This window comes from Zeus faber, assembly GCF_960531495.2.
Source record: "Zeus faber genome assembly, chromosome: 11".
Taxonomy (NCBI): Eukaryota; Metazoa; Chordata; class Actinopteri; order Zeiformes; family Zeidae; genus Zeus; species Zeus faber.
The window spans coordinates 22,775,572-22,787,501 of record NC_137205.1 but is presented as its reverse complement, the minus strand read 5'-3'; the positions used below and the strand labels follow the sequence as shown (position 1 = coordinate 22,787,501).

Sequence of the window (11,930 nt, the reverse complement as noted above, 5' to 3'; positions counted from 1 at the left end):
CTGGATCAGAACAAAGCAGCACGTCTTGCCCTTCCATGCACACCAGGGACTCATGTAAACAACGTGCATGTCAAGCCATCCTGGTTGAAAGTCGAGGAGGGGCTGACAGCATCACCGCTCGTCTTCGTTGGAAACATTCATACATTCATGTATCGGAGAATTCCTGATTGTTTGTATAGTCAACTCCCGTTTGGCTCTGACACACGCACGCACGCCCCACCAGACATGCCATCGGAGGTCTCTTCACAGTTCCTAAATCTAGAACACAATCAAAGCAACGCGCAGTATTGCATCGAGCCATAGTTGCATGGAACTCACTTCCAGCTCAGACTGCTGAAGCACACAAGAAAGCAAGCTTTAAAAAACAAGTGAAGCACCACATAATAGCCCTGCGCCAGTAACCACTTTTTGTACACCTTGTATGAATAGAAAGACCAATATGTATATGAATAAGGTGTAAGTTTTCACTTTGTGTGTCTACCAAGTGCTTATGCATATATATAGTATAAGTGCATACGAATAGGAAATGTATAGTAATATGTTTGCGAGATGTAAGACGTTGTATTGTATTGTTATACTTTCATTTCATGTTCTTGTTTTGTCTGTAAGTGTCCTATTTCTTGAGATGCTTTATGTGGACCCTCAGGAAGAGTAGCTGATGTTCCGCATCAGCTAATGGGGATCCTAATAGAATCCTAAATCCTACCAGAACTGGGATATGTGATGGACGATGGAGGCGCTGCGGCGCAATGGGAACCGACGGTTTATTTTGAACTTGAAGGACAAAACTCCTCCGCTATCAGCAGCAAGAGGAAGTGGCACAGCACAGCTGTAAGTGTGTCGATTAACATTTCCCGGTGCGTCTTCCCAATGTCAGGATACAGAACGTTAAAGGTAAAGTTACAAACGCATAAGGTGATGATGGTGTTAAATGCTTTTTTTTTTTTTTTTGGTGAACCGGTGACTAAACTTAATACATTTTGTTTCCCTCCACTATCTCAAAGCACAAATAATATGCCTTGGCTCGCCGCCAAACTCAGGGATTGGCGTAAACATTTATCTCTTGAAAATAATAACAGAGTGAAGATAAGCTGAGAGAGTCATGCATTTTTCATAAGCAATCCTTTTTTCCGTCATCTAGGTGTAAAAGTGCATATTGAAAACAAATCAAACGCCCCTTAACAAATGTTTTCGTGTGTGCGGCAGATAGACAAAGCGACGGGGGCCCTTGGAAGATATTCCCATCTGTTTCTGTATCTCTGGCGGTATCTGTTCTACACGCAGGCTGATGAAAGAGGACAGAAGAGTGGATTCCAAAAGGCCCTTGAGGTGGCCTTAGTTCTTTATTCAAGAATAGTGTAACAATGGTAATACAGACGGTTCCCGTTTATATAGTTTTCCCTTTTTAAAACCCGTGTCAAAATGAGAGCGGAGACCACTGGGGTGAAAAACCATCAGACAGACAACACGCCCTGGGTCCCTGGACATAAGGTTGTCATGGAAGACGATCATTTCTGTGATTTGATCAAAAGATTTTCATTTAAACTTAATTGTAATTGTAAATTGTAAATGCAAGGTATTGAACTGGCTTTCAAAAGAAAAGACAAAAAAAAGATATATCTGAACTGGTAATCAGAGTGAGGGGCTACAATATATTGGCTCCCACAATTCTCTCTCACATACAGCAAGACAGCTTTTAAAAATCCTTTCAATAATAATAATAATAATAAATATTCAATTTAAATATATTAAATATTATTCATCAATGCCTTTTATTTTCTTAGCTTATTGAGTTTGGCTAACAAGTCCCAGTAGTTATTTGCTTTTCAGTGTCCTCTCCTTTACTTTATGTTACCAATGATATTATTGCACTGTTGTTTAGAGCGGCACTCTCTAGTCCACCATTGGTATCAGTTAGATTTTTGCTTCGAGAGGCTGAGGGGCGCCACCCGAGGCACCCCCCTCCTCTGTGGGGCTCAGTCGAAGCCCTTGTTGGAGGTCAGACCTCAGACTCCAGGCTGGATACCCTGCCCCAGGGCTTTGGCACATAGGGACTGTTGACTCTGCGGGCAACCAATACCTGCCGTCGCTCCCGGCCCCCGGAGCCCGGCTCCTCCCTCTTTCGCCCGCCGTCATAGTTCCCGAACATGTTGTTCTGATACAACACCGGTCTGTCGCCCATACGGGGCACCAGGGCGGCACCGTCTGGGCAGTGGCTGGCGCAGGGGGACAAATGGCACATGTCCTTGGTGCCGTCGTAGAAGTGGGCGGGACCCTGGGCCAGTGGCCCCACATACACAGGTAAGTCCGTGTACGAGTTCAGGTAGGTGGAGTAGTGTCTGTGCACCACCGTGGAGGAAGACCGACGCAGGGCGGCGGCATTTTGGAGTATGGCCTCCCTGTAGGAGGGTAGCCTGTTGGACTCGGAGTACTTTAGCTTCTGCTTGTAAGGGTAGGAGCCCATGTGTGCAGGGTCCAGGTAGGCCGGCTCAGCTGCCAGCGGGTAGCAGGAGAGGTCGTTCCCCAAGCTGCCGTACAGCTTGTGGGGCTTGGGATTGGCCACCACGACACGGGGGAAGAGGTCCGGCATGTCTATGCGTGAAGCGGCGGCCGCGGACGTGGAGGGCTTTGTTTCATCCACCTGCCGGATCCTGTCGTTGCCCCAGGTGGCCTTCAGGAAGGAGGCGCGACGGTTGAGCTTGTCCTTCCCCAGGAGGGGCACGTTGTCCATCTCTGGCTCCAGGTAGGGCTTCATGCAGGAGTTGCAGCTGGCGGTGTTGCTCGGGTAGTGCGCTGCACCGCAGGGAAGTGCTGTAGCTGCCGTTGCGTGGTTGCTCAGCAGGTGGTTGGCCCTAAGCTCAGCGAGGCAGGCTGTCGGCTCGTCGTAGTCATTTCTTACTCTGGGGTCGGCGGCATCGAACACGTAGCTGTGGGACCTCTTCTTGCGGCCCACGCAGTCAGGAGGGTAGCTGAACTTCCTCCGCAAGGGCCCTTTGTGCTCAACGTAGATATCCGGCACCTGGAACTCTCTGTAGGGGATGAAGGAGGAGGTGGGGTGACGTGCATGGCTGTCCAAATACAGCCTGCCACTGTGGTGGGGGTTGGAGCCACTGGGCGTGGCCGGGTCCCTGATGGCGATGTGAGGACTGCTGAGGCTGGAGATGGGTAGAGTCCTCTCCAACACCTGCTGCGTGCCGCGAGCTGGGAGGGTGTAGCGGAGGGGGGTAGGTCGCGTCACCACCCTGGGCTTGTCCAGCAGCGGCTGGGTGGAGCCGTCCCCGTAGTGCATGGGGAAGGTTGGGGTGAGGGCCCTCTGGGCGTAGGCCGTCTGGTTGTCCGTGATGCTGGAGATGTAAGGCAAGCGACCGTGGCTCATGTCCGTGGCGGTAGGCCGGCGCGGGAGGCCGGCGCGCATGCCGTCCGCCCCGCGCCGGCTCCAGCTCTCGATGGTCTTTGTGGTGTTGTCCAGCGAGTTCTCCACCCGAGCGGAGGACACAATGTCCTTGGCGGTCTTCAGCATCTTCAGCATGTTGGCCTGCGTGTAGTTGGTGGTGACGTCGGGGTTCTGCAGACTTCCGTTGCGATCGGTCTCCTCCACGCCGCTGAAGCAGCTGTAGATGCCCTATGAAGGCCGGGTGAAGGGAGGTGGGTTAGGATTGACATAAGAGCCGCGTCACATAACAACGGCAACATTTGTTTTGTGATGTTTGTGCTGTCATGTTTGCCATGTTTTCTTGTGTTGACACCTTTGCCGCTTGGTTGCATGGTATTCACTCTAAGCGACTTGAATTTCTAACAACCTTGCTGGTAAATGAAGTGGAGACAATGACACTGAATTGCATTATTGGTGAAGTTAGATTGTGTGTTGGACGTAGTTCATTTGTTCAGGCGACAGCGCTCTGAAGCATAGTGAGCATATGGCTTGTTCTTCAAAACAGCTCAGGCATGTAAACGAATGAATTGCTGATCAGGCACTCGCGATATTGCTTTCTCAGTTTCCATTCCATCATTTTACTTTCAAATATGGCGTCGATGAGGAATGCTTAATCTTCACCTCTCGCCACTGTAAACACTTTGCAGATGAAGGTTTTGTTAATAGGGCAATTTAAATTCAATTTCCGAAGGATCCGGGGCATCCCTAAAGTCATTTTATCTCTTTTTGGTAATTTTATTTTATTATCAACTTTAGCTTCACTGCCCTAGAAAGATTATGCTTGGTGCTGTTTGACTTACTGCCCTGTCAATATTTCTGATGCTTTGTTTTGGGGATTTTGTGGCGCTGAGCCACGATAAATGGCGATATTTTAAGGGATGTATATAACTATCATACTCCATACCCTTCTTAATTACATATTTATTGAGCGACAGTCACACATCTCATAATAATAACATTTGCTATTACACTGAACTCTTAATAAACAAGTATTTCATGTTGCTTAACATCAGAACAGCATTTCATTTTCTAGAGCAGAAAACTATTTCCAGTCCTCCTTCCCAGTGCTTGACCTTACCCTGCTGATGCTGAGCAGGAAGTCCAGTCGCTCGGACTTGCGGACAGAGTGCCGGAGCTTCCAGTAGAGCAGGTGTTCCCAGGCGAACACCAGCAGGCTGAGGCCCATGGCCACCAGCAGCATGTAGAAGACGCCCGCCATGTTGTCGATGTCCAGCTTGCTGCTCATCACCTCCTTCTTCTCGTTGCGGCAGATCCCCGTCAGCCAGACGGTCTGCAGCTTCTGCGTGTCGCCTGTGAACAGGGATGACAGAAAGGGGGAAGTTAAACACACCCTGCCAGACCCTGTTCTGGTCCTGGACTATATGAACTAGTAGAGGTCATTGGTTCGGGCTCTGGATTGATGCTCAGAAGCAAATCCACGCGGTTGGCTCAAAATTCCGGAGCGGAATTGTGTCACCTACTTCGCTAAGTCAAAGAATGTGGAAAAAGGTGCCTCAGTTAACTCTTTCGTAGAGGAAGATTTCTGTTTCCAGGGTGGTCGACAACCTTCAGTGCTGGAAGCCATTTTTGGGATTTTTTTAAAGTTTAGACATTACCGCGTCAAATACTCCAGCTCTTTCAAGGTGGTAACAGTCGACACATTTTTTACAAACGAAGAATGCAAAAAAAGATTAAAGAAATAGGCTCTTGAAAACATTGAAGTGTCAACCATGGTTTGTACGTTTTCTGTAAACAACTGTTTGCGTCAAGTGCACAATTTCAAGACTTGGTTACTCAAATTCTAGAAGCACACTGACATTTCCTGTCTTGCAGATTGAGCTGCCTCGTATCTGCGGCGGGCCCCTGTCTTCAGGGGACTCGTTTACAGGGAGGAACTCACCATCTGCTAGGAACTGGAGCAGGGCCAGGTCGATGGGACGCTTCCAGCGTGACTCCTTCTGTAGCGCGATGCCGTAGCCGGTCGTAGCGAAGACCTTCCCGCTGCCGATGGTCACCAGCTTGCAGCCCTCGTCCTTCCCGGCCATGTAGTTCAGCACAGCAGCATCGTAGATAAAGGCATCCAGCTTGCTGAGAGAGGAACGGGCAGTTACTTTACCGCGAAAGGGAGATTCATCAATATTATCATGTGATACAACATGATGACGTCTCCAAAGGATTGCAAAACAAAAGTTGACTAGTTTTAGCTCACTTTTTTTTTTTTTTTGGCCAATTCCCACAATTCTACCGCCAGAAAACACGTAAAAATGGGCAAATTGCCGTGTGAGCTTTTTGAGAAAAGCCGCTGCAAAATCAAGCATTTCTGGTCACAACAATCCCAAAAAAGCCCCAGTGAGATCTTGGAGGGACCGCTAGATGATTGGCTGCTGCGATGGCGTTCCAGTGCGTCCTGTGTGCGTGTTTGGCAGGAGCCTACCTTGTTTTCAGGCTGTTGAGGGCATCCTCCACCCCCTTCTGGTTGTATTTCACCATGTGGGAGTGCATCTCGGGGTAGTTGCTCCGTATGTTGCGCTCGGTGCTGCCATTTGGGACCGTACCAAAGCGGAATGGAGGATATTGTTCCTGCGGCTTTTGAAACTGTCGAGACAGAGACGATGCGGACATCGTTGATCCACGGTACTGAAAGATCATTGAACAACCTCGATCGCAGAAAACCACAGGCATGACGTTGATTACTTAGACGTCTTCCCATCGAGTGTGTTGAAACGCACTGCAGTTCAGTGGAATTTCAACATATGGCTACTCTCTGCTAGTTCCCCAACACCCGCGCGGCTCTTTTGTGATCCAGTTCCTCGTTCCAATCACTCCTAGAAGCCAAGCGGCCACACTGAAGCTCTGATATACGCGGACGAACACGTACACATATAATGCGGACCTCGCTAATCCCGTCCGTACTGTACGTAGGTGTGTCTGCATCTACGTGTCAGTATGCTCGTCCTCAAGCGTGTCATCTTAAAGTCTGGGGTACCGTTTGGCCGGTGACCTTGTCCGCCTTTCTCCTTGTGTGATAATTGATACGTCTAAATCTACGATAATGGGACTAAGTGCTCAGGAACTCCGCCTGTGGTCACCTCGAGGGTTCGGAAAAGGCTTCTCCTTTCCCGGGGCCGCAATAAAGCCTGATCTAATTTCTCACCATTTTATTAAGGCTATTGCCTTCATCAGAGCCATATTCGTTTAATAAACCTGTAAGAGGGGTTGGGGGATGAACAACGGCGACCAAATTGTTCTTTTTCATTAGCTCATTCACATATTCCAGTTGAAGGGCTACTTGGGTGTAATTCTCGTCTAGGCGAGGCAAGTAGAGGCATGTACCCTCCCACTCGAGGGTAGATCTCGGGGTCGGTGCTTTGTACCCCGCTTGCATTTCTAGCACGCGGGTTAGAGCATTTCCAAATCCAAGCCCTTGGCGGTTGCGGACCAAGGTCACGAGGGGCGCGGTTTACCGAAAGGCCGTGAGATCAGGATTAGAACGCTGCGCGTCTGCGTTGGGCGCGGCGCTTTCACGACACGCACGGTGGGAAGGGGCCCGGTCGCCCGCGTTTGAGGTCGCTCGCCTGAACATGATGAAGTGTAATAAGAGTCTGTTCTGTTTACATATTTATGATATTAGGTGTGGCGCGCAGCAGCACGAGCGGCTGCCACAGAAGGTGACGTGATATTTAATAAATGACCTCGTCACAAGGACCTGCCTGTGGCATTCATGCATAAAGTCCTCGCTCTGAGGAGAAGTGGCCATTACACATGCGCGTAGGGGGAGGTAATCGCCTGATGCAGCCGGGCCCGGGGTCCTCGCGACTCCTTGTTGTGTCCGTGTCACACCTAAACATTCTGCACCAAGGTCACTTCCTGCGCGCTCATCCCGGATCAAAATTTAATTTTCCCCAACCCAAGGGGTCCCCGCCAGTGGGATAACCACAACCTCATCTTCCCTCCCCCTTTCCCCCCGACCACACTGAAATCTATTCAAATATCCCTCTATTGACTTCTCCTAACCTCTCTCTCTCTCTCTCTCTCTCTCTCTCTCTCTCTCTCTCTATCGCTCTCTCTCTCTCTGCTAATGGATAATGTGGCAGGAATAGCAAATGAGTTTGGAGGAATTGTAATGAGTGCTGGACAGCTTGCTCTTTCCCTCAAATGTCTCTTTAATCCCCCGGTGGAAAACGGCGACGGGTTCACAAATCATTTATTGTTCCACAGCTTTACCGTGGATCTTCTTGTCGATACCGTTTTTTTTGAAGTGCATCCTTGGGCCGGACACAATACGCAAAGACAAAAGTGGAAATGATAACCGACGGTTGTCCGGGGAAATATTCCTCTTTCAGGGTGACGCCCAGCACCGCTTTCAGTGACATCGCGCCGCTCAAAGGTGCACCGGATATGACTCAGTTGCACTGCTCTGGCAGCGGACGGGATCTTGATGTGTCAGGGAGAACGTTTTGGCACAACTACTTGGCACATTAGCGGTCGCGCAGTCGACACGACTGCTCCCTTTTGGTTTAGAAATCCAATAAAATTGACCAAACAAGGTTTGGTCTAAACCATTAACTTTCAAAGTTATTATGGCTGTCTGGCCCAGAGTTACAGTACTATCTCCTTCATAGTTGTAATAACATAATAATAAAATTCCGGAAGCATTACCAAGATTGCAGCTTCTCTTAAAGTGACTTTGGCTGCCCGCTCAGAATTGTATATGATCCCAAAATATATCACAAAAAACAACATTAACATCAGTCCATATCCACATCTTATAACTTTGACAATGGCATTGTTTGAAAGCACAGATTTCTATGTTATATAGATGGTTTAAATTTTGGGCTCGACAAAGCCAAGTACAATTTCTTACAGCTATTTAAGAGATCTTGGCATCCAAAAGCCTCGGTTCCTTTCCTACCTTTTTGTCACTCAGTCCGGAGACGGTGTCAATGTACTGCTCCTGGATCATGAAGGCGGCCAGGTTGGCGGTGTAGGAGGCCAGGAAGATGACGGCGAAGAAGGCCCACACCAGCACCATGATCTTACTGGTGGTGCCCTTCGGGTTCTCGATGGGGACGGAGTTGTTGAAGACGATTCCCCACAGCAGCCACACCGACTTCCCAATGGTAAAGGTGGGGCCTCCGGGGTCTGAGACGGACGCACACAATTTGGAAACTATGGCTCTTTTGGCCGCCATCTAGTGCCGATGAATACAATCGCTCTGGACGTACTGCAGCAATTCAAAGAATAAGCTCCGAAAAAAAGTAATATGACTGTTATTCAAAACACGTCAAAAAGAAATGCATGCATAAAGAAAAACTGATTATAATGTGGCTTTTACGTTTTCAAAAGGGACATTTATCTTTTTATTTTAAAGTCATAAACGTCCAAATACCCAATTGGACTGCACTGAAGCACAGTCAGAAGCAGAGTGGTACTGTACGTTTCTCAATTTTAAAACACTTAAAAATTGTGGGCGTATCCCGTATAGAAGAGCTAGGAATCAACAGTGGGAATCTCACCTTTGGCACTGACCAGACTGCGGTTGTAGCCCACTGGGCTGCAGTATTCAAAGACAAACACTGTGATCGCCACCACAGTCAGGCACATCACAAACATCATCACCCAAACAGCCGGACTGTAGGGCTCTAAGAGACGATGGGACAGAGTGGAAAAAAGGAGGAGAAAAACAACGTTAAAATACTTTTTTTTAAATACAGCAACCCAGAATTTTGCCTTCAGCAGGGGTTCCCCAACGTCACGTATTAAGATGGATTGGCCTCCTCAATGTCAATGGCATAAATGTGAAAGCCATGTCACATGATGACTGAAAAAGAAAGTTTACAATTTTTTTTTTTCTCAGTCAATGCGTAAGTGAACGCTTCAACGACCCACACCGTTCAGTTTGAAATGAGCCTTCTGCCCCTTCAGCCTTCGTGCTACAGCTGTTCAGAAACTCAGAATCCGCATTTTTAAACTTTTTTTTTTTTTCCATTGTAAAGTGTCCTTGTGGTTCTGAAAGGCGCTATATAAATCCCAGTTATTATTATTATTATTATTATTATAATTATTATTAATAAATGCATCGAGAAATGCCGTTTTTTAAAAACAGCTTTCCAGTGTGAAACCGTCAGAACAATGAGACACGCTGTCATCTGAGACGTCTGGAGGATGTTTTGGTACAACTCGTCGGCTCTCCTTCATAAGGCCAGACCAATAGACCCGTTTCTAAAAGGGAATCTTAGGGTGCCTTCACATCTACCTTGTTTAGCGCTCAACAACAATTAATTTCCGACCTTTCTGACAGAGGTGAACACACCTGTCCTACACAAGCGAACCCTGGTTCGCCAAAAAAAAAAACACGGTCTCGGTCCACTTTCCAAGTGAAAGCCTGTTCTACAATGTTCTGCACTAAACATGTCCAGACCAATGACATGAAATGCAGGCTGTGAATTGTGGGAAAGCTGAATCTCGTCATCTTGTCAGTAAAGACAAAGTATGGACTTCGTGGAGTGAGTCCAAAACCAGGGCCATTGTAGAAGGGCGGGGCGAAGACTAGATACGTGAAAAAGTCTTGAACAACAAGAGAAGTCACAAAAATGTACACGCTGAAGGCGTTCAGTGAGAAGTCGCCAGAGAGATTTGAATGAATCGGGAAACAATGTCGGATTCAGGCCAAAAAGACCGCATGGCTGCCGCCACGCATCAAAGAGGGACGGATCTCTCAAACTGGAGGCAAATTCAAAAGTTACCAGGCAACCAATGAACCGAAATCATGAACAGGGCGAGGGCGGGTTGGGGTGGGGCGGGGCAGGGCTGGTGGGGGCTATCTCACCGAGGAAGGCAGAGGGTGAGACGGTCCCATTGCTCCTGGCGACCATGACGCTGATGCCCGTCTCGACGAAGGGCACCGAAAAGTCGATGATCTCCGAGCGCTCCTCGTTGATGGTCAGCGAGCCGATGGCCATGTCCGCCCGCTTGTAGAAAACCTGGTTAGCGGGTGGGGACGATGGAGATGTATTAGGGGATGACAAGGGAGATAGATAGATGGAGAGAGAGAGAGAGAACGGGGGGGGGGGGGGGGTCATAAATCGGACACCGTGTAACAGGGCCAGAATAAGAGAGGGCCACCAGTGACCTTTGAGATAAATCTCCCCGTGGACACGCAAGGTTCCTGTCCCTCGACGATGGACGACCTCGATCTTTTCTTTCCGCCGACGGGACGCCCGCCATTCAGCTGACCGCCCAACCAAGTGTTATCTTCCGTTTTCTTCCCCCCACCGCTGCATTGCAAAAGCCTGAACCGCCACCCACCCTCATCCCTAATCCATTACCAGGCACGCGGCGTGAGACCCGTAACGTACCCGCTCCGGGCTGACCAACCGTCACCACAAGGAAGTGAGGGAGAAGGCGATCGGCGCCGCGTGAAAGGTCGTCCGCCAATCTGGTAAAAAAAGGCGTCTTTTGAACCTCCCCGAACCCCCCACGCCGTGTTTCCCCGCTGTCATTAAGCGCCGTCACGCCCTCCTCCCAAGAAGTAGCGCGCGATTTAGAGTCGCAACGCTACCGCTGTGACGCAAGTCAATAACTCTGCTCCAGAGGCCGATGCCTTCCTGCTCCTGGAGAAAAAGAACATAACTATGCGACAGCTGTCAAGTAAGTTTTATTCATATTATGACATTTTTTTTTTTACACACATACACCCACTGGCATGCCCACAGCCTCGTATATTTGTACTTTTATGTAAATATTTAATCGTTTTCCACATTCTTCCAATTTTTTTATTTCTTTTTTAATCTGGTCATTATTCACTTTGGATTGTTGAAGGGTTCAGAACTCTAGCTGCTGAATGTCACAAACGCCATTTTCTGTTTATTCCCAGACGATCAATAACCACAGACCACGGCATCCTTAATCAAATCAATACATTTTTTCAATACAATTATTTATACCCTCATAAAAGAAGTATTTTCACTGTTTTCATGGCGGTAATCACAATACTTGTTTTTTTATTCATAAAAAAAAAAAATAATAACAATAAAATCAAATAAAATTACAATTTCATCAGGGAAGTTCAACCCCAAAAAAACAATAGATGAGATTATGCGAGTTGAAGACAAATTGAATAGTGCTTCCTAGGGCTGCAACGGTACAGTACAGTGGGCTCCCGGTTTGGTCTGTATCATTTTTTTAATATTTAAGATGATTTATTTATTTTTTCAATTAAAAAATGTTTTTTTAGTAGTCTATCATAAATAACTAGTGTAACGAGCTGTGTGTATGACTGAGGGGGGAGGGGGGAGACAGGGGTTCAAGTTCATTGGTGGGTTGTTATAATTTGCATAAGTTCATCTGATTGGTCCAGGATAGTGAATAATTCAAATATTAATTTCCGTTCATTATATATATATATATATATATATATATATATATATATATATATATATATATATATATAAATATTTAAAAACGTTTCACAATAAAAAATATATTTCCTAGTACT

The 11,930-nt window shown here is 47.5% G+C and overlaps 1 protein-coding gene across 1 annotated transcript in view; it reads right to left on the bottom strand.

The window, feature by feature from the left end:
* Positions 1-1,999: 1,999 nt before the first annotated feature.
* grin2ca (glutamate receptor, ionotropic, N-methyl D-aspartate 2Ca) overlaps positions 2,000-11,930 on the bottom strand; it is a gene marked incomplete at both ends in the record, with an annotated part of 44,206 nt that continues 34,275 nt past the window's right edge. The window contains 7 exons of the mRNA XM_080009177.1: positions 2,000-3,622; positions 4,512-4,744; positions 5,334-5,521; positions 5,868-6,028; positions 8,346-8,575; positions 8,950-9,075; positions 10,263-10,416. Coding sequence (XP_079865303.1) covers positions 2,000-3,622; positions 4,512-4,744; positions 5,334-5,521; positions 5,868-6,028; positions 8,346-8,575; positions 8,950-9,075; positions 10,263-10,416 — 2,715 coding nt within the window. The remainder of the gene's footprint in view (positions 3,623-4,511; positions 4,745-5,333; positions 5,522-5,867; positions 6,029-8,345; positions 8,576-8,949; positions 9,076-10,262; positions 10,417-11,930) is intronic.